Source organism: Lutjanus erythropterus, chromosome 9 (genome assembly GCF_056507025.1).
Source record: "Lutjanus erythropterus isolate fLutEry1 chromosome 9, fLutEry1.hap2, whole genome shotgun sequence".
Taxonomy (NCBI): domain Eukaryota; kingdom Metazoa; phylum Chordata; class Actinopteri; order Lutjaniformes; family Lutjanidae; genus Lutjanus; species Lutjanus erythropterus.
Window position 1 is genome coordinate 42,457,532 of NC_139325.1, and position 23,111 is coordinate 42,480,642.

At 39.2% G+C, this 23,111-nt stretch overlaps 1 protein-coding gene across 4 annotated transcripts in view; it reads left to right on the forward strand.

Moving 5' to 3' along the window:
* Positions 1-23,111, forward strand: part of otud7b (OTU deubiquitinase 7B) — a 45,574-nt gene that overhangs the window by 10,008 nt on the left and 12,455 nt on the right. For 2 of the 4 annotated variants that reach the window (XM_084727666.1, XM_084727667.1), the window contains exons 2-5: positions 17,257-17,494; positions 18,899-19,069; positions 19,625-19,855; positions 22,018-22,119. In XM_084727666.1, the coding sequence (XP_084583792.1) occupies positions 17,410-17,494; positions 18,899-19,069; positions 19,625-19,855; positions 22,018-22,119 (589 nt within the window). In that variant the 5' untranslated portion in view covers positions 17,257-17,409. The remainder of the gene's footprint in view (positions 1-17,256; positions 17,495-18,898; positions 19,070-19,624; positions 19,856-22,017; positions 22,120-23,111) is intronic. The other 2 variants (XM_084727668.1, XM_084727670.1) reach the window with 1 other exon arrangement.

The following is a 23,111-nucleotide window of genomic DNA, read 5'->3' on the forward strand; positions in this document are numbered from 1 at the left end:
CGCATTTTGTCAGTTGAATCTCTGCAATTTTGTGTTTTTTTAGCTGCACCATTGTACACAGAGCAATGGCAGGCTTTAAACCAAGTCTCAAAATTACCACAAAAACAACTGTGATTGAAGCAGAGAATGGTGATTGAAGTGGAGGGCAGCGTGAGACCGGACAGTGCAGCAGGCCTGCAGCTGCTTCGATGCACTCTGGTGATAACTGTCAGTAAGTTTGGCTATACCACTTTTGAACCAGACTGTGGTACGACCTCCTCTCCTGGCATCCACTATGATTGAATCTCCGGCTGGCAGTGCCATCAGCAGGAGAAATGCTCCATGATGTGGTCTGATTTTATAACCGCGCTATCAGGGTTCAGTGTTATGTTTTGTTTTGTTTTTCCACTTGCTTGATTGGGCAAATGGGCCCCTTTACAAACGACTAATAAAATATTACAAATCTTTTATTGTAATATTTTATCCTCAGTTTGAAAGATTACAAATCTATTCTGTCAAATCAAATCTGTCTGCAGTGTGCACACGCTAGAGTTATCAGCAGTTAAAAAGGGAGATGTACTCTGGCTCCTTCTACTCAGTCTTCTGCCTCTTTTATGGGCAGAAGATTGTATGATGTTTTCAAATCGATCAATTCATTAATTAATGAAGTTAACTTTTTAACTGCATGGAAATCTGATGTTTTCACCTCACAGATGACAATGAAAGGCATTAAAACATGAGGCAGGCTAAAGCATGAGACTGTGAAGTGAAAACAAAAGGAACGAATAGTCGAAGTTTGGTATTGAACAGCCAAAATGATTCAACTGACAAAACTCTGAGTCGGGTACAGGCCTAATTCGGATATCTTTACAACATGCAGTGCTAAACCATGACATCAGCTCTCAGACACTTTGATAAACACTTGTGCTCAGAAGCTAATACTGCCCATTTCAGTTGGCTGGACATGACTGTTATTACTTTGCTCCAGTGAATATCAGAAGGAGTCCACATTAGGCTGAAGGGAGCCACTTTGAAGCACTCTTAATATTTCTTTCACAGACGAGGAGACATTTTGTCCCATTTCCCGAACCAAATTTACACCTTGTCACCTGAATAGTGGGCACGCTGGAAGATGAGTTTACGTCATCTCAAACCTCACTTGAACCCATCCTGTCTATAAATGGGTACCCGCCCTAACGCTACTTGCTGTGCTGTGCTCAGAAAAATGTGGCCTCCGGGATATCACTGCCTTTTTGTTCATGAGAATTAGGCCTAAATTGGGTGGGTACTTTGAGTCAAGCATCAAGAGAGCAAATGACGTCATCAATATATGATTGTCTTTAATTAAGGCGTCCGTCAGGACGTTTTGTTCCGGTGTTGTTTAAATGTTAGTTGTCTGCTGTTTTCGAACTCTGCACAGTGCAGAGTTTCTATGTTTAAACTGTGATTATGAGCGGATTATTTTTAGACAATCTGAAACAGGAGGTTGCTCTAATTCTAGCAACTCAGAGATTAGGTGGTGATTCTCTGCATGCATTGGTACTGTAGTTGTGCTTACACAGTTGTTATTACTCTGGTTTAGATGCAAGTATAGATACTCAGAGCAAGCAGTCCAGTGTCTAATGTCCTCATGAACAATACTATTAATAGAGCTGTACCACCGTGAATGTGTTTTTGTCTTATTCCTCATGTTGCATGGATTCTGTTTATTTTTAGTATTTTTAGATAAGATGAACTTTATTCAGTTGCACGGTGATAAAGGTTAAAGCTGCCGCAACCTGAGGTTAACACATGGTGTGACTCTGTACACTCCAAACAATAAAACCAAGCTCAAATTCACGATCTGTATGTAAGTAGATCTTGTTTTCCTCACCTTATTTTGCCTTGAGCTCTCATGGAGAAAAAAGCCGGTTGCTGAGTTCACATGGATCAGGTTTAGATGTTTCTGAACCAGCAAGAGTGATAGGGAGGCCGTGAGAGGGAAGTTAGACTTGGCAAATTTTTGTGTGATGACTGGACAGCTTTTGGACTCGACCAGCTCGAGTGGCATGGCCTCTGAGAGGGCAGGCGCGGTGTGGAATCTCTGACATCAGCTGTGTGTGCATTCAGACGGGTGTTGTCTTACGCATTACACACACAGACGCCCACAGCTGGTGGTCAAAGCTTCATCAGGGTTGGAATGTGCACGCTGCACATTTCACAGTGCAAAAATGTTGTCTATTAGAGTAATAATATACTTTCTTAAGGAAACTTCTGAAACATTTTGGTCTCCTTGTAGGAAGGCTGATCTTTTCAGACTTTTTTGAATTGCCACTTGTTTGTAAGCACTTCATAAGCTTGACATTTCTTACAGTGTAGGATAAGGCAAGTGGTGAAAGATAATTGATGTCCTTATTTGGCAAGAAGATAACCAGTCCTTACTGCAGCCATATCAGGGTTCTTTGCTCCACTAAAGACAAAAGCTTTCTTTGATTCACATGAAGAAGCATTTTTTCAGCTAATGGACTTGAAACGGTCCACTAGTTCCTATAATTCACACGTCAACAGTAGCTCTGTGGATGCTCTGTTTTTCTGCAGTTGAGTGGGCTTTATTGATTTTTCTCTGATGACCAGCTTACTGGTATATTTCCTTTTGTCCAGGGAAATGGTCACACTCCAATTTACTGTATTGATTCCTGAGATGTCAACCAATAGGAACTGATAACATTAGTCCCCTTCCTCAATACTGGTCTAGCACATTTGCTGGGTGAATTAGTGAAGCAGCAGTTTACAAGCAGGACAGGAAGTAAGCCTAATGGCTAACAATGCTAAAGTAACAGAATCTTAAATTTTGTCTTGTTTTGCATTTTCTTTTTATTACATACAGGTCAACCTCTGGTCTGTGTCCTCTACAATGAATGTATTAGTTTAAAGTGCTTTATAAATTAATTTATTTTGACTTTGAGACAGGAGGAAGATCACTGACACACTTTGCAATGCAAACCTCTCTCTGCAGCAGCCTTGTATAAGCCTGAAGGTATATTTACAATGCAATGTTTATCATATGCTTAAGCATAATGCAGGCCCTTGGAAATGAATGTGCCTACGTTACACTGCTCATATGATGCATTCAGTTGCCCTTGAAGACAACTGATGCTGCAGAAAATGACAAAATTGGCCGAGATATCTTCTGCTTTTTCTTCACAGGCGGAGCAATTTGTATGCCTTATGATAGGTGTATTTATCTGTGTCATTTTGCACTGCCCAGCCCTATAGAATAATATTGTGCTATAGCGAGCAAGGATTTTGCACTGTTGTGCATTTTCTTGTCCAAGGCTGTAGGGTCCACGGATAAGCCCTTTCTTTCTTTCTTTTCTTCTGCATAGTATATGTGCAGCAGAGCTATTGTGCTGCTCCGTTCAGCTGAGAGAAACTTTGGGAGAACTGGGTAAAGGGCTTGGTGTTCCTCCATTCCTCAGCCAGGCAGCAATCAGCCTCCTTCCCAGCTGTAGCTCTGATGTTATATAATGAGTCAGTGTAGGCTGACTGGGCTCAGTCAGTAACCAGATTACAGCACTCCACTGATAAAGACAGCTGAAGGACAGCCATCTCACCACACCTTTGTTTTTCTTCCTCTTCTGGTTTTCTCCAGTCATACGGTGTTTACTGTGATTGATTGTTCACAGCTAACCCAGCCCTATATCTGGAGTATTTAAAAACAGACCTTTGACTCACTGAGAAAGGGAATTAACAAGGAAGTGTTTGCTCTGTTCACTCCTACAAGTTTTTGATGCACGTTTCTGTGGTTTTAAGGACAATAAGCTACACCTTTCACAGACATTTAGAACACTTACTTAGACTGACAACATTAGACTGAGTTAAGTGCATCAGTCATGTGGAGATTTAAGTCTCTTCAAATTCCCTCTTTAGCTGTCAGTCTAGTATGGATGATGCTGGACTGACGTTGATATTTGAGATTATTAAAAGTTTGATAATGTTATATTGGCAGAGATAGTACTTATTTTAGCAAGAGGATCTTGATGGAGATCCCTCAGATTTGTTTTCAAAGAACTGTACCAAGATACAATGAAATAGGACATTTTATACATGTTGGTGCTCTCCTGTAGAGCAATATCTGTTTTCTCTTTCATGTAGAAACTACTTTCTTTCTAGCAGAAAAGAAAGAAGTCCTGGTAGATTCTACCATAACTGCTCACAACAACGTCTGTGGATTATCTTGAGTAATTGGGTCATGCTTTCTGGAAAGAGACATTGCTGTTGAGTTTTTCCAAGAAGGCAGACATCTCTATGGTTGTTATCTCCAAAACTCAGCAACCCACACCAAAACAGTTTAGATGGAACAGCACCACAGGCCAAAGGAAATATGTGTGTTTTGGATATGGGGTGAACTGTTCTCTTAATCCACAGCAGCACATCATATTCTGGAAGATCATCAGTATTTGAGAATTTGCAGCATGTTATTTTTAGAGAAAATGTGTGTATCAGAATATATATCATATGTTGTTGAATAGCCTAAAAATATCCAGATATTTTTCGTAAGCCGTATGGCCTAGGCCTACTTTCTGGTCAACAATCTATGTATTGGAAAGACTGTTTCTAAATTAATTTGCATATCTGTACTGCAGTTTGTAGTTACTTATCGGCCAACATAAAGCCTACGCCGATGCAATATATCTGCTGTGAGCTGATATCAGTCGTGATATATTGGGCTAGCTCTAGCTGTCAGTACAGTATAGTTTTGTTCAGAGGTTGAAAGGTTTTGCTTTCTATCCCACCATCGCTCTAGACCAGAGATGGAGCACTGGGGCTGCACTTATCACTCCCACCAGCCCTCCCCGTTTGCTTTTTTTATGCCCTTTATCTCATTACTCATATTGTTTTGCGAGGCTGAGAGGGTGTGTTACATTCGCTGAGATCACAGGAAAGGTTTCTGTGATCGAACTTAAAATAGAACTTACACATTCATAGACGTGGTCATTCATCATGTTTTGACCATTAAAGGGAAACAGACTAACTTAGTCAGTCTTTGGTGAAGTTTTACCACAAACTGGGCTGGCAATAAAATAATTCTCAGGCTCGGGTCATTGTTGAGTGTCTATTCAGGTGTAGTATGCTCTGCGTGTCTTTTGACCCCAGCTTCTTTCCCTCTTAATTGTAAAGAAAAGGTCATGTTTCACACGATGAATGTAACCTTACTGAGCCACATATGAAGTGATGGATCTTCTATTGTAAACACATTACAGGCCATGGCCCTGTTTCCTTTGTTCATGGAGACCTCTGTAGGTATACCTAGCCTAGTTTAATGCATGTGGAGAAGCAGTTTCTGTGGAAGACACAACCTGTGATCCACATGTAAACTAGGGATTTTCCTGGCGACTAATTTCCCTGTCGATTAAGCACAAAATTTAGTTTAGACTAGTCGACTATTCTAACACTAAGGAAACACTCAGAAATCCGTTAAAATTCAGCAGAATTTATTCATTTATAATGTTCAACACTGTCCAAAAATACTGCGTGTATTAAGAGTCATTTGAAGCTGTTAATCAGTCTACAATCACCAAATTGTACTTTAAATGCCGCTGAAATGTGCTACTTTGCGCTGTGCAATACAAACCTTACACATCAATGTACAAAACATGACAACAACTCACTAAACACTTCACCTTTTCAGACCGAAGAGGATGACAGTGTCTGCGGGTAAAGGACCCAAAGCTAACGTTAGCTGCCAGCCTGACACAGTGTGGCTAACGTTAGCAGTGCTAGCAGCAGCAGCAGCTCTGCTTACAGGTTTATGTTCGTGTATGTGCTTAATGTGGGCATGTTTCTCCAGTCGAGTGAATATATATCAGCTTATTCTGTCACAGTCTACATTCAACATTGTTTCCATTTCGTAGTTTAAAACACTGCCAAACCGTGCTGGTTGTACGAGCTGTCATCTGTCCGACTGCTGACATAAACATCCGGAGTTGCATAGGTGATCGCGTTGTATGCGCTGGGTGAGAGGGGCTGCTGTCTGAGGCTGCATAAAATCTTTGAGGCAACAGATAACTGGCATCATGCATGAATGAAACACTGATAAATAGTTTAAATGACTAGTATTTCTAGTGCCGACTAGTGAGGGTGGAGACATTTAATCATACAGTCGACTAATCGCCTGCATCCCTAATGTAAACACAAGGGTAACCCCTTTACAAAAATTCAGAACACCACTTGGAATCTCCTCTGGCTTTGAGATTGATTGACAGGATTTTAATGCACAGGATCACGTGGTGATCTGTCTTTGAATTAAACTAAATCTAAATTGTCTAATTGTTGTAATATCCGAAATACAAGAGTCAGTGTTATTCTCAGTTACTGACGTTCATAAAATGGCCAGGTTCCTCAAAGTCAAAGTAAAGTAGAAGTTAGAGCCTCTGTAACTTCTGTAATGTGAACTATTTCTGAGTGAAATTGCATATGTGGGTGGGGCTCGATTATGAGTGGGATTAAATCAAATCCAGATCTAAATCAAATTCGGGTTGCACTGGATTGCTCCAAAGTGGGCATTGCTTAGTGAATACAGCACAATAGAGCTCCAGAGCTGCAGGACCGTCGGCCTCCGTCCACACCTCCCTGAAATGAATAAATTAGACCTAAACCACATTCTTTGGAAATGTAAACAAAGTACTGCCAGCTGAAATCCAAACACACACCTCCTACGAAGATATTGCTCTTCCCACACTAGCTAATGGTCAGTTGTGGTTTCATATGGTGGGAAGGGTTATCTAGCACCCCAAATCACATTTGATTGGATACATTTATATAACCAACCCAGAGTTCAAGATGAGTCATCAAAAATAGTTTTTCATTTTACAGGAAGAGGGTTATGATACAAAAATAATCAAAAAGGTCTTTTAGTCACACATAATGAGATAAATGAACCCAAACCTTTTTATGAGACTGAAATATCAAATGACAATTTGATAACAATGTGAAAGGGGTCACTCGTAGCGATGAACCTACAGAAAATTGTCACCAGCTCCAAAGTAGCTCTGCACCATTAATTGAAATATTATCCATATTGTAATATGGATAAATTCAATATCCAAATTGCAGAGGCTGCAATTTTTTGATAAGGGAAAAATGTGTGACAAAACAGCATTATACTGTACTGTAGTGCTGCAGAGATGGCCTGGCCTGCAAATCTTGTTCTCCAGATGTAAGAAAACATTTTTGCTTGGTACAGAATCCAACAAATGTCACATTATCATGATTTGATTTTATATTTTTCCAGTGAAAATGAAAGTTGTGATGCAAAAATGACTACTACTAAACCAGAATCATATGGCAATATCTGTCAAAGTAATTGGAATATGATTTTCTTACATTATTGAGCAGCGCGAAGCTTAAAAACGAGCAAATATTGGACTCAAATGTATCATTTAGATGAGACTAGGAGTATAACAGTGTGTACAGGTTATTCATTACAAACTGTTTGGTTACAGGACATTCTGATCAGTATGGGACTTCCTCGGTTTGGCGCACCCAGTTGTTTTTTTTTTATCAGCTGTAGCATACTAGTTGGCTCACCGGGGTTAGTCAAGCTTATGCAGTGTCGTTACTTCCTGTTAGCTACTGTGAAAAGAAACAAGGATTAGTGTCAAATCGTCTGCCAGCATTGTTCAGCTGAAGTTGTGTTTGTCTGTGAAAATACTTTGAACACATAATTTATGACTAGAGATGGGATGATCCAATCCAACGCCGGTATCACAGCACGATGTTAACAAAATTCATTTATCAGATTTGGGACACGTCACTGGTCTGTGTCCTGACCTAATTTCCACAACCCCAAGCGCTTTTTATTTGTGAATACTATGTAATTATTATGCTACGTAGTGTGAAGTGAGTACTGAAGAGTGCTTTTCATGCATTTAATGTTAGGGAAACGTGCAAATTCCAGTTTTGAGATACACCTGGAGTGAAGGAATGTACTACTGTAGCCACCTCACACGTCACTCTAACAGTAAATCAGCACGAAAATGACAATTACAAACATAAAACTACTGAACAGACACATTAGAAAGGCAGAGTGGGAGAAGACAAGTCTTTCTCCCCACATCGTTCAGGCAGCCTCTCGCTGCAGATTGTCTTTGAATATGTGACCAGACTCGCTCTAAAATACAGGATTTAATCATCTGATCGAAGTGCTTGAGCTCTGCTTCAGTGTTCCTTCATGTGTACCTGTTAGTCAGTCTGTTGTGCTGCTCTGAATAAACAAGCTGCAGTTGTTCAGGAATTATTAACAGGTCAGTGTTACAGTTGAGCATTATTGACAAACATTTATTTTTTTTTAGTTGTTGTTTTTCTTATTGGCAGTATGTCAGTGTTTAATTACCTTAACTGTTACAGTAAGAGAATTATGGACAATAAGCTCCAGTTGAATGTTTCATTTTTAAATAAATGACACATTTTTTTTTTTTTTTTTTTTTTTACTTTTTTTTGTTTTCCCTGCTGTATCAAAATGTACTGAACCATGACGCTAAAACTGAGGTACATACATACAGAACCATCAATTCTGTGATTGCAGCCCTAATGTAGACACAGACTCAAACCAAAATGAATGATAATGTTGCTCTGTAACTGCTAGATGTGTGACAGGTTCACCATATCAACTTAAAAGCTGATGATATGTAGGCTAAATGTTGTGTTCACAACTGGTTTCCGTCGGCCCAAAGTGGTAAAAAAAAAAACATTGCAGGTTTAATAATGCATGAGAGTTTTATTTCCAACTTTTGCCAGATGAACTGTGGATCTTTAAATTCCAGAGAGATAAGGGTCCAGCTTGTTGGTTTGTGTGGTAGGTAAGTTACCATTGCTCCTCATCAACATTGTTAAAAGATATAGCCTAGTTTTTGGTGTTCTCATAATTTGGGTCATGGCATATTGAGTAACCCTGCATGAGTAACCTACACAGGGAAGCATGACAAAGCATTTCTTTTGCACGCAGGAGGCTAAAGGCCCTGGCTTTTTGGCTTACCCTTTGTGTGTCATACGTTTTATTGTCCATTTCCTTACGTTCCTTATCTAGCACTGGTTGTGAACAGTGGGTAGTGGCCTCACCCCACGCTGAGAACAACACATTGTACTAGTGCTCCTAAATCATGTCTGAACTTTATAACAACAGAGACAGTGCCAATGACAACAAGCAGGTTTAATTTAGCACCTGTTACTCAATAAATGCAGTTTAAGAATTAACTAGTATTAGAAATTAAATTTGTGGAAAGTAGTAGACTAGACTAGAAGTAGTAGTGACAGCAAGTGCTTTTATTCTTATTTTTGTGGATATTATGTAGATGGATAATCAGGCTGAATTGACATTTAGTTTTTCCTAAAAGAAAAATCAGACATGTGAACAGTGATTCAGATGTCTGGAACCAGGGTAGCTTTTTTGCAGATCATATCTAAAAATGTCTTGTTGGTGTGCCACTGCTTGGTTACATAGCTGTTCCACCATTTGGCCAGAAGCTTTTTTACACATCCCTTTTTCACACTGATCAGCTTCTTCATCTTTTTTCCTCCATCTTTAGGAAGTCACTGTCATTTTTAGCAAAGTCTACATGCTGTTGTTTGTACTTGTCTTTTCTGTCAGGCTAGAAAATCAGGTTTGTTTAACCCCCCCCCCCTCGTTGGTCAACAACACAGGACAGTGGCTGTACTCTGCTGTTTTATGTAGGTAACATCTCAAATGTGAGTGCATACATTCCATAAGAAGAAGGTTTTCCTCATAAATTATCTAAAGGCTAGCAAAACAAACTTGTGTCCCCAGTCTCAGCGGTAAATTGACCCTCTCAGCCCACCGAGGGCTGACGCAGTGGGCTGTGGTGACCTCTCTGTCTCTCTCAGTGATCCAGGCCATTCTCCCAGCCCTCAGCTCAGCACCCACGTGTTGTCAGCAGCTCCTGTTACGTAAGCCCTCCTGCCAGACAAAAGCTCAGCCATCCCAGACACAAATCACTGACTGCCCCACGTTGGCAGCAGTGCCGTTAATGTTAGCCAGTAATCCACACAAGGGTCTTTTCTTGAATAGATTTTTTTTTCGCTGGCTGCCAAATGGAAAATTTTGGCCACCAAACAGAAAAGCATGAAATATAATTTATAACATATTTGTTTGATCTCCATGTGTCACTGCCATTAGTCAGCCTTGAAATTAGTGGTGAACATTGCCTCTAGTGTAATTTCCACAGTTTTGAAGAAAAAGCAGTGTATGAATTTTGCCCGTGCCAACCATGTGACGATGAAATTGCAAGGGGTAATATCACTTTTTGACATTTCACAGTGCACACACCCCACAATTTAGTTTGCATTTGATGAACTTGATGAACTTGTAGCCTCCCACAACTTCACGGTTGTTTAATGTCATAAATGGATTTATTTCTCTGTCATTAAGAGTGCATGTTCTGACATGTCCACCACTGTTTAAGTCTGTCTCTTGTCTTTTCTTTAATTGCATCAATTATAAGTTTCGTAACCACAATCACAAGGGCGTGGGTGTAATATATTCTTGTCTGGTAACAAAATTGTTTTTTGCATGATTGTATATTTTTGAGTGTTTTTACTTTTATTTATTATGTTTTTACTTGAAGCTACTACAAGAAATGCAAAAGTAACATTATTGAATGGCTAACATAAATTTGGCTGGGAAAATGTAGACATAGGCTTTTCGGGTCTGCATGTATAAATCCTTTCACCTGATTTCAAGGAACATTTGTACCTTTAGAATAAATATATAGATATAGGTAATCTTCTTGCTAATCGCTTTACTTATGCAGATCGTATAGATCAAACACAACCACAGTGTTGAGTGACCATCAGGTGCACACTGCATCTGGCTAACATGCTAAATGCTAAAATTCTCACGGTGAATACTCCAGCTGTGCCCTCAGAGTTTATCCTCAGTGAGGTCTGTGAAGCTGTCATGCGCTCACTGAGCTCAAAATATTTGAAAACTCTGAAGAGTGCAGCAGGACAAAAGTGGTTGAGTGGAGAAGAGAGGCTTCCTGGATTGGTTGCTGTATTGTGTTTTGAGAATGATAAAGCAAAGAAGTTGAACTTGTGTGCAGATTGTAGCAGAGTTCAGGGCTCACAGACTGTCGTTCAGACAGGTGACTGAACAGACTCACTGTGATGGTTGCAACGCTTCCCTCAGAGGATGGCTGTGTGTGTGTGTGTGTGTGTGTGTGTGTGTGTGTGTGTGTGTGTGTGTGTGTGTGTGTGTGTGTGCGTGCACCACAAACTGTTGGGCTCTTTTTGTTTTAATATGTGTGTTTGTGGCTGCAGCTGCTGTGTAGTTTATGTTGTTTGTACATCTATGTGTTGTCTGCCTTGTTGATGTTTTATTTTGCTGTTAATTCTATAAAACATGACAGATTATTTAATTTCTGTATCTTAATAATGTGTAATGTGACGACAGTGTTATAGCTGTTTTTGGTACTTGCTGGTCATTTTTGTGTATTTGTCCGAGTTTTGTCCTCTCTTGTGGTTAAAACTAGTTAAGTTGCATTTAGAAAGTGTATGGATATTTTCTTAGACCTCTAGACATATTAATGCAATTTTTTAGCCTGAATGTGTTCTTTAATAAAGTAGGTCTTGATTATTTACAATGCTTTCCTTATCCTCCCTCGACTTTCCCTTGTAATGCAGTAGTATTACTCAGACTTACGGCTGAACAGTATGAAAAAACAATCAGATAGCGATTATTTTGACAGATCCTGTGAGTCATAATTTTAGTGGGAATGGTAATTTTTGTGTTTCTTTTTCACTGGAAAAAAAATGATGATGATTTGGTTGCCAGGCTGTCTCTTAAGCGCCACAATGCTTCATTTATAATTGTATTTTGTGACACATTTTACATTTTAACTTAAGACATGAGATTTTGATTAATTGTTCAGCCCATTTAAACTGACCTACTTTTTACTTTTATTGAAGTGCATTCACATCACACCAGTAGTTTTACTTTTACTTGAATAAAATTTCTTTACAGTAGCAGTACATTGACTTCAGTAAAATATTCTAGTAATCCGTCCAAGATAAGGTACATAGTAACAACCATAATGCTCATTTAGGCTAATCTGATTTGCTAACATGCTCTCAAATCTGATCCCAAAAATAAACAAATGATTGATTAAAACATTTTTTCAAAAAGATAAATGATTGTGTGATTTTATTGTCTAGGCTTTGTGGGACACACAGTTGACAATGACAATTGACAATTGATGATTTAATACACTTTTTACAGTTGAAATGAAAATTATGATGCAAAAAATGCCATTTCCACTAATCATGAATCATATCACAACCACAATACCTGTCAAAATGATTTCTTTTTGCCATATTTGTGCAGCTGCACTCAGAAATAAGTGTTTTTGAAGGAGAGTGTCATGTGACATTACGTCAGCAGCATCAGCGTGGGTTCACAGGAATGGCTGATGTTACAGCCCCAGAGTGGCAACAGCCAGCCTTTTGTTAGTCTGTGTTGGTACTTTCTGTCCGCAGCCCTTCACTTTTATCGTCCTTTCACCGTTTTTTTTTTTCCTCTGGCTGTCAGTGTGATGCACTGCATCACACAGGCCTTGAACTTGTTCATTTGAGACTGGCGTCACAAGTTAAGGTCTCGTTGTCAGTGTTCAGAGTCCCGAGTCGGCACCCCTGTTTCATACTTCATGTCACTGTGAGATGAAAATACATAGAATTTCATAAGTGTACATAAGTACTAAAAAGGTTTGTCACAGTTTAACTTCTGCAGTCTTTTCTTTCAGTTTTTCTTTTAAAGGGGGACAGTTAAATATTTTAAATGTCAGTTACCTTTAACTCTCATCCCCTCATATTAATAATCTCCGATCCCTTACCCATGTCTACCAAAGTCAGGCAGCAACCTTCCCGCATTCAACGCAGGTCAGAATGAGGGTCACAAAGGTCAAATGACTCATGTTAACCCTTTTAGATCACCCTCCACCGTGACAATAGCTCCATGTTTTTTAAAAAAACAAACAATTTAGGCTTCTCATTCATTGAAATAAGACTAGAGCACCGGCGTTCATTGGTAGGCTCTGGAAAAAAAGAAAATGCAGTCTGATAGAAAAGTTGATCCTGGCTCAGCTTTTACTGCAGTGCAGTGCACCACAGACAGAGCTCTTGCGGTGCCTAATCAAACATGTATAAGTCTTCATATCAGCATGAGAATATGATTGCTGCTTTGATAACTAAAATAGTAAAATCCTCCTTCCCTACGTGAGTATAAACGTGTTTTTTTAGCCTGATAAACTGTGGGCTGCAACATTATAAGAGCAGTTAGGCGACAGTTACCAACAAAATAAAAGATATAATCAAAACGTATTCATATTGTGGGACACTTCACTCTCAGAATAAAGACATTCTTTGCTAATGTTGTCTCTGTTTCCCTGGAAACACATGGGGTCTGACTAATAACTGTAAAAAACAATCAGTCACATCAGTGGACTCCCATTTAATGTAACTTAGCTTCGTACTCAAACAAGTAGTCCCACCCTCAATAACAACCAAGCAACAGAGATGATGTCTAGTTCCTGTTGAGTCAGCAGCCAACTTCAGCTAATATTAATGCTTTTTAGAGGTAGTCGGGTTTCCCAAACTAAATAAATAGCACAAATATAAAAGAATACTGCTCTGTTAGCTTAATCTTGTTGTAACTAAGATATGTACTGAACCAAAACAAAAACTGTGGACAGATTTTGTTACTATGTTCATGAACTTCATATGTATTTTTAAGGTAGTAGCGCTGTGTCACTGACTCACCACAGCTGATGGGAGGATGCTGAAGACAGTATTTATGTGATCCCAGTATTTGCAATAACTCCAGAATGTTGTTATAGGCCAAAAAGTCGAAATGCACCGGAAAAAAAGACAGATCTAATCATTTCTGAAACTCACAGCATGTTTTTATCCAACAAAATATTCTGCATCAGCCCATATTTGTTGGTGCTTAGCCTTTCAAAAACAACATTTTTACTGTACACAGCACAGAGGGAGGCACACATCTCTGCTAACAGGGCGGTCTGAACAGCACCATAACTTGTATTCATTATAGAAAATTGATTTAATTATTCTATAAATGTTACTTTAACAGCTGCAAGAAACAGGATTGTCATGATTTATTTCCACATTGAGATGAATTGATCAAATCAAATATTAATTAGAAAGTAATCAAGAGATAAATCGACATTGAAAACAGCCGTTAGTTACAGCCCTATTTTCTGGGCAGAAAAAAAAAAAGTATTTTTAGTGATGATCATGGTGTTTTCATCAGTTCTTAAGTTCTACATGTCAAGCTGACCAATCAGATTGCTTGGTCGGAATTTCTTGTTGTATAATACTTCCTCTGACTGGTACCTATAGCAACACGCTCACTCCAACACAGCCCCTGGTGTTTTTTGTTGCAGTGCTATTATCGGTCAGAACACGGTCTACCCCACACCTCTGTGTTAGTCTGAATGGGGTCTGAGTCTATTTTGATACCCTGCCGTTTTAAATGGTTAACTGGCCTCACATCTCTGTAGTTGTTGTGTGACCTGAATCACAGAATCGACAAACTGCAAGAATGTTAGGAGACCCTGCAGAAGAGGCTACTGAATGCCTGACTTTGCAGCGAACGCTCTAGAAATACTCTGCTGGCTGAGAAAGGCCTTTTGTGCTGAAGTCTGTTCCTCCCCTGCGTGCCTCTGTGGCTTTTACTGTAATAATGATGGAGAAACTGAGGGAGGTAGGGAGAGAGTGCGAAGCGAGAGGACGATAGAGAGGTGTAAGAAGAGTAAACTCGTGACTCATCAGGCGCAGTGGAAAAGGGTTCACTGAGTCAGAGATGAGGCAGGAACATTGGGTGGTGGATGAGCCATGGGACGGATGGGAATAGATGACTGTAGGTAGATAAAGAAAAAAAGTCTGTCAAAACTGGATTAGGCAGTAACTGAACTTCAAGGAGGCATAATGACTCGATAGTTTACTATTGTGCACAGCAATTTGTCACTAAGATACCCATAAAACATTTCCATTATTCATGCCTTGATTGCATATATGGATGCTGTATGCAAGTCACTGTGTTGGTACATAAAAAAGGCGCACAAAATATTCTTCAGATCTATTCAGTGCTGCCAACTCTTCTGCAATGAAAGTAATTAGCACTTGCTCCAAAAGTTGCCAGATGACGTCATGTGCTCACTTGCATGTTAATTAAATCATTATTGATTTGTTTGCATAAATCTATCCAGCTTAATGGATATGTTGGTTGCAGATCGCTAGCCATGTAAAAGGTGAATAGACTCTTTAACTCTTTAACCAAATAATCACAAACTCACTACAAGGACAGTAAAAAAGTTTTTTAGAAAATCTACAAAGGGAGGGAAGATCTATTTATATTTCCACATTAATTCTGTTATTCTTTCATGGATTTATTCTTTTTTAAGGCACTCCTATGACTTCATGATCAGGACAGAAAGAGTGGAAGAGAAACTCAAATAAACTTTTTATAGACGTATTTATGAGATCAAAGAAACTATTTAGATATTTATGAGTTGTAGTTAGAGAGAAGCTCAAATAAACTAAAATCTAAAAAGAAATGTAGATATTTACAAGATGAAATGAACTATTTAGACATTTACAAGGTATAGGATGCTGCTCTAGAGATCCAGAGAAGAAGAATGAGAGAAGCTCACTTGAAAATTTCAAGTTTCATCAGATAGACTTTCATCTAAATATGTTGGTTGTTTAACTATGAAGACAACAACTCCCATGATCCCACAGTACTTCACAACATCGTCAAACCATGTCTTCTGTCCCAGAGCAGCAAAACGCACATATTATGTGTTTAATAATCGGCCCAATGTGCAGAGTGTAATAATTACATACTGTAGCTGAGGTTAGCATTTGATATTGCAGCTCTAAGATGAAAGATTTCGCTTGCTTTTTGTACATATGTTGATGAGCAAGGTTTATTATTTACCATATGTTTGAAACGTTTATTTACACATTATACTAACTCAGCAAAGTGCTGCAGAAGGACGAACATTACAGATCAAAGCCTCAATATGCTTCAAAGCACTCCTGAATCTCCTGGTCACATAAATGATTTTCGCTTTTAGCTTAGTACATCTTTTTAGCCAGAGCTACTTTGATTCATGCCTTTTGTCTGGCTGCACATTGATTGCCCTCTGCATCCTTTGTGTCAACGGCCCATTGATGCTGACTCTTTTTTTTTTCCTCTCAGTCTTGATAATGTTTCTCTATTGATTTCAGTGCCCAACTGATGCGGGTCCTTTGGATCTGCCATTGAAATTTGAAGAGTAAAATTGCCTAATTGATTTCACAGAGGCCTCTTTGAAGGCATACAGTTTCCTCATGGCACACTGCTCAAAAGATTTAACTTTAACATTTATGACATTGACTTCCATTTACTTACCTAGCCTTGAAATAGGTTTTTCTATACTGTTATCTGAATCTAAAATCATCAATTATGACAATATGAACAAAAAGCCAGATTTTACAGGCACAAAAATAAATATTGGCATTCAATATTAGGTCCTGATATTGTTATCCCCAACTGATTTAGAGTGAGCAGACTTTATCTTGGCTGTTTGTTGAACACTTCACACAAATGACTTGCTTTCTCTTATATATATTTTAAGTGTGATTCCTGCTCAGAACCTTTATGGTCGGTTTCTCTGTTTCATCTGTTTTCATATTCAGCAGGTCATATCTGAAGGCGGTGTTGGAGCACATTGGTTTCAAGTCAAGTTTTTGAAATAGTCATGACTTAAGTGATGGATCCCGACAGCTTTTCTGAATTCATAATAGCTAGGCCTAATTAAAAAGTGTTCTCCAGAACAGGATGTAGACTGAAACCACATGCATGACAAACATCACATCTAACAGCAGCTTCTCTTTATGTGTTGTCATTTGACTTTTAGTGGCTTTTATGGCAAATCTGAGTCAAACCTGTTCACTTTGTTGTGCCACAGCTGTTGTCTTGGTTGGGTCAAGTGACTGCAAAAGTGTCAAGTTCAAAAGCAAACCAGGCCACGACAGGCTTGCATTTGAAAAGGGGGTTGAGCAGGGTCATTGTATCAGTGTGCCTCTCATTCACTGTCGTAAACATGCAAGCCCTACCACTCCTTTCATCTATTGTAAACTGTTGTAATCTTTCCTGAAAATGTTACGCCTCTGATGAGTTTATTCCTCCAGGTTTAATCAGATTTTTTTTTCTCTTTTCAGGTGTGGTTGGTAGAGTAGCAAAAGGCAGAGGACTGGACCCCCTCACCCCTTCCCTTGCTGCCCTGTGGGGGAGAGCAGAGTCCGAGTTTGTTTTCCTTTTTTTTTTTTTTTTCTGTCAGGACATAACCCGCAAACTTGTGAATTCATGATCACATGACCGTGGATATGGACGCAGTCCTGTCCGACTTTGTCCGTTCCACTGGAGCTGAACCAGGATTGGCCAGAGATCTGCTAGAGGGTGAGTTTCAGAGTATTCATACCTCTGGTCACGGACAGAAAACATCTGGAACAAGTAAATATTTTTATAATTGTCTTAATTACTGCTGTCCTCGTGGAATGATAAATTTGATGTAATTGAGACATTTTTAAGTGCACATGCTGCATGAGAAATAATCACACAAATGCAAACTTGGAGTGATAAAGAGTAGTGATAAAAACTTGTTTTTTATCCAGTCATTCTTCATCAGATCAAGTGAAACATTAAAGGGATGACTTGGATTATAGAGTTGTGTGAGGTGCTTATCCATCGTCAGTGTATTACCTACAGTAGATGCCAGTCGGCCTTTGGATAGACAGAGAGGGGCACCAGCACAGAAACTCAGAAACAAAAAATAAATTTTACTTTAAGTATATGCTATATTGAGAATATTTTCACCGCTTCACTTTGCCATCAGACAGTCTTTTCCAACGGGAAACCATGTTATATAAGCCAAATATCATCCTCTCCAAACCAACCAAAGTTGCCTTTCTAGTGTTGCCTCAATCCATTGGTTGTGTGTTATTGTGTGACTTCAGTGAATACGAACTATCCTTTTAAAACACAGAAGTCACACACAAACTTAACAAATCAAGGAAGCAGTTGACCAGCAACTCCTGTTTTTTGTGAGGTTAAATTACTGACTTCGTCCATGAAGTCAGTCTGACAGCAAATGGTTAAAATACCTTTTGTTGCTGACCCTGTCCTCAGCAGTACATTGCTTAGGTTCTGTGCTGATGCCCCTCTCTGCTTCTCCAAATGTGGGGTCTGCTGACTGCCATCTATTGTAGGTAACACACTGATTAGGGATAAGTGCCTCATGCAACCCCACATGAAACAATCTGAACTATCCCTTTAAGAGCAAGTTTGTAAAATCAATTATGCCTTCACCAAATGTATTCAATTCAGTTACACATCTTATCTTTTTTGGGTCCATTCTTTATACAGCGCAACTTAGGAAAAAAGGATGGTGGTGGCCAGTTTGACCGCTGTCCTAGTCAGTGCTTCTGAATTGTTACTGTTAATTAGACTATCATACACTTACAGAAGGAAGGTATAGCTGGAGTCAACAGGGCTTCTGAGTCCTGTTGCCTAGCAGCAACATGAGTTGCAGATAAGAATATGGGTTAAAAATGTAATGCAATGCAGTGAACAGCAGCAAACCAGCGAGCTGAGACGTGCTTCAAATTCTGATATTTACCCGAGTGAAGGAATGTGCCAGTGGCCTTTACAGAAGATAAGACAGCCTATATTTGCATTGACTTGTTGTAAATATTTAAACTCATTAAAGGATGTGTCATAGTCTTGACATAGAGACAAGATTCAGGTTGTCACTCCGGCCCTAGTGGCTCAAACAGATGTTCCTGTCCCTCTCTCTGTCTCTAGGCAAGAACTGGGATTTCACTGCTGCCCTCAGTGACTTTGAGCAGCTACGACAGGTGCATGCTGGGAATCTGACGTATTCGTTCACAGAAGACAGGACGTATCTGCCTCCCGAAAAGGAGATGGCCAGGGTAGGGCGGCCTATACTCCACCGCCAAGATGAGGTGGTGCAAGGTGAGGCTACCAGCTAGTGACATGTGTAAATGTTAAAATAACATAATTTTACTGGTAGAAACACCAGTTTGAAGTGTTGCTCTGACTGCTGCTGCTAACCTTTGTAACACACCCTTTTTCTCTTTCCCAAAATTCTTCTGCATGTGTCCAAAGTAGGGCTGCATGATTTGGTAAAAAAAAAAAGTCATATTGCGATTGTTTTGACTGAAATTGCACTGATGATAAGAGATATGATTAGTGGAAATAATGAGTTTTGCATGATAATTTTCACAGTTTATTAAATTTATTATGGTTTGCACGAAACAAACATGTTCTCTTTCATCTGGAGAACAAGATTTTTATGCCAGGTCATCTGAGCAGCACTACAGTACCTCATTATGATGCTGTTTTCTCATACATTTTTCCTTTTTCAAAAAAATTAGATTTGGATGTGGTTCTGTGATTTGGATATTGTGATTAATTGTGCAGCCCTAGTCCTAATTAGAAAGAGTTATGTATAAAAAATACTACTGTATATGACACCTTTTGTCTTCATCATCTGTGATTGTCTCTCAGCAGCTACAGAAAAGCGTCTGTCGAGGGGAATTTCCCACGCCAGTTCAACCATCGTGTCTCTGGCCCGCTCTCACGTCTCAAGCACTGGAGGTACCAGCAGTGAGCCGCTTCTGGACACGCCGCTGTGCACTTTCCAACTACCAGACCTCACCGTGTACCGAGATGACTTCCGTGGCTTCATCGAGAGGGACCTTATTGAGCAGTCTATGATGGTGGCCTTGGAGCATGCTGGTGAGAAGAACTGAACACTTACACACACATGAAACTGTAGGTTTTGCAAGCAGGAGTTGCTTTTGAAGAGCTGTTGTTCAATACGAGACATCCCATGCCTTTTCTGTGTATATGGACAGAGCATCTACAAATAGGTCTGTCGCTGTGACTGAATTTCCCCTGTGGTTATTTAAGTTGACTGAACAGCGCAGTATGTGCTGTATTAGCACCATTCTTTTGTTTGTTTTTGCAGATATTCATTTATGATAAATGAAGTAATTTGGTGCATTAATGCTGTGGATCCGCACAGTGGGCAACTATATGGTCTGAGCTAAGGCTGCAACTAACAGTAATTTCCATTATTGATTAATCTGTTGATAAGTTTGTACGGTTAGTTTAACCGAAGTAAAGTGGTGAAAAATGACTATCAGTGTTTCTCAAAGCCCAAAGTGACATCCACAAATGTCTTCTTTTGCCCACAATCCAAAAATATTCAGTTTACTGTCATGAAGGAGTAAAGAAACAAAAAATATTCACATTTAAGAAGCTGGAATCAGAAAATCTTGCCTTACCTTTTCTTAAAAAATTACTCAAACTGATTAATTGGTAATCAAAATATTTGGTGCTTAATCAGCTCTAGTCTGAACAAGGTGGCTCCTTTTTCTTTACCTGAAAGTAAATAACAGTCAAGTAAATGTACAATGCTGGTGTGTGTGTGCGTGTGTGTGCGTGTGCGTGTGCGTGTGTGTGTGTGTGTGTGTGTGTGTGTGTGTGTGTGTGCGTGCGTGCGTGCGTGCGTGCGTGCGTGCGTGCGTGCGTGCGTGCGTGCGTGTGTGTGCGTGCACCACAAACTGTTGGGCTCTTTTTGTTTTAATATGTGTGTTTGTGGCTGCAGCTGCTGTGTAGTTTATGTTGTTTGTACATCTATGTGTTGTCTGCCTTGTTGATGTTTTATTTTGCTGTTAATTCTATAAAACATGACAGATTATTTAATTTCTGTATCTTAATAATGTGTAATGTGACGACAGTGTTATAGCTGTTTTTGGTACTTGCTGGTCATTTTTGTCTATTTGTCCGAGTTTTGTCCTCTTTTGTGGTTAAAACTAGTTAAGTTGCATTTAGAAAGTGTATGGATATTTTCTTAGACCTCTAGACATATTAATGCAATTTTTTAGCCTGAATGTGTTCTTTAATAAAGTAGGTCTTGATTATTTACAATGCTTTCCTTATCCTCCCTCGACTTTCCCTTGTAATGCAGTAGTATTACTCAGACTTACGGCTGAACAGTATGAAAAAACAATCAGATAGCGATTATTTTGACAGATCCTGTGAGTCATAATTTTAGTGGGAATGGTAATTTTTGTGTTTCTTTTTCACTGAAAAAAAAATGCAGACCCTTGCAGCAAGACAAACACACACACGCCTGCAAGACGATCACAGAGCAGAATCAACAGGCTTTCTGTACATCAACAAGGGAACACAGCTTCAGTCTTCTACTCTCGATATTTAGTTTTCTGCCTTGGAAAACATGCATTATTTACCATTTTCTGACATTTTATAGATCAAACAACTAATCGATTAACTGAGAAATTAATCGACAATGAATGAAAGTTGCAGCCCTACTGAAGTGTAAAACAATAAGGAAAAAAGAAATTTTTTTTTTTTTTTTCTGATGAATTAAGATTTTAATTTCCTGTAGGGTTGTTTTCACAGAAGATTTTTGACATGTCACAGTAGGACAGAAGTAATGAAATGAATTGATTTAGGTGTTTTGGTTTTAGGGTCTTGGTCCTGTTATGCCGCCTCACTGTTTCCCGCTATGACAAGTGAAAATGTCTGCTGTGATGAAGACCTTTTTTCATAATAAAATTATATCTACTAAATTTAGATGGTTTTGTACACTCATATTGTAATTAGTTACATTTAACACCAAGGTAATCCTTTAGGAAAACAAATCAAATGACTGCTGACACAAAAGCAGAACTTTATTCTGTACTCGACAATAATAGAGTCATATGACATCCTGTTTTCCAACATGGAAGTCTAGTTTTGACACAATATGTTTATCTTCCAAGCCTCTTCATTTTCCCCTTTGGAAAGCCCTACAGAAATTGTTTTGGATTGATACTGAGCCATATTTGTGGTACAAACAGGTGACTTATGTTTTTCCCCTTTGCCTGCAGGGAGACTGAACTGGTGGACGAAAGTGGTTTCAAACTGTCAGAGTCTGCTGCCTCTGGCAACAAGCGGGGACGGAAATTGCCTGTTACACGCAGCCTCGCTCGGTGAGTATCGCAGACCTTTCAGACAAGACCCCAATACTGTGCAGGTTCACACTCCATTAGCATTCATTAAGAGAGCCTCATTGTTAGTTTAAGCTCTAATTGCGTTTTACAATGTTGCAGTGCATATTCACTTAGCCTTTATGGCCCACTCAGGAGCCCTAGCCCAGAAAATTAATAATGTCCTAACAAATGTGCTGACATTATTTAAGCCCTTGTAGTGCATCTCCTGGATAGTAGGTGTGAAAGCAATATTCATGTACTTAACCTGTGCTTTTCAGAACATGCCTACAAATTGACCTTTTCATTTATTGGTTTGCACTTTATTTATTTTTGTCTCTCATGATTTGTGCCTTTTTCAAATATGTCCACACCACAAAGAATGCAGTTATACTGGTTGAGTTGGTTTGTTTGTTGGTTGGAGGCAGTCGAAGCAGAGTGTCTCTGGGGACTGACATTTACAAGCACACAACTTAATAACTTTATTCACTGATTCTGGAGAAACTGGGTCGTATATTATGGAGAAAATAGTTTCTGATTTTCCATCTCGTGTCCTTTGGCTGCTCTGCCTCAACTTTGGAAGATTTATAGAGTTCACCGATGGACAAAGTTTTACTTGTTATCAGTGGTTAGCTACTTTAGCTGCTAACCGCTAGTTATCGTGAGCAGTCATGCAGCTGACTCTGCCTGGACTGGGAGCTCAAAACACTAGTGAAGTGCATCACTTACTACTAGTAGTGGTTAGCTGCTTTAGCAACAAGCAAAGATACATGTCCATCAGAAACTCTGTATATCACAGAGAGTTTAAGCACTTTGAGGACATCGAAAGGACATTGAACATCGAAAAAAACTTTGCATTCAGAGCAGTCTGAAACCTGAGTGTTTTTCTATTTTCATTGTAACATTATATATGACAAAAAAGAAATAGAAATAGATCCCCTTTAAACGTCTCAGTTTTTAGTAATTTCTTTAATGTATATATGTCTGTTTTTTCA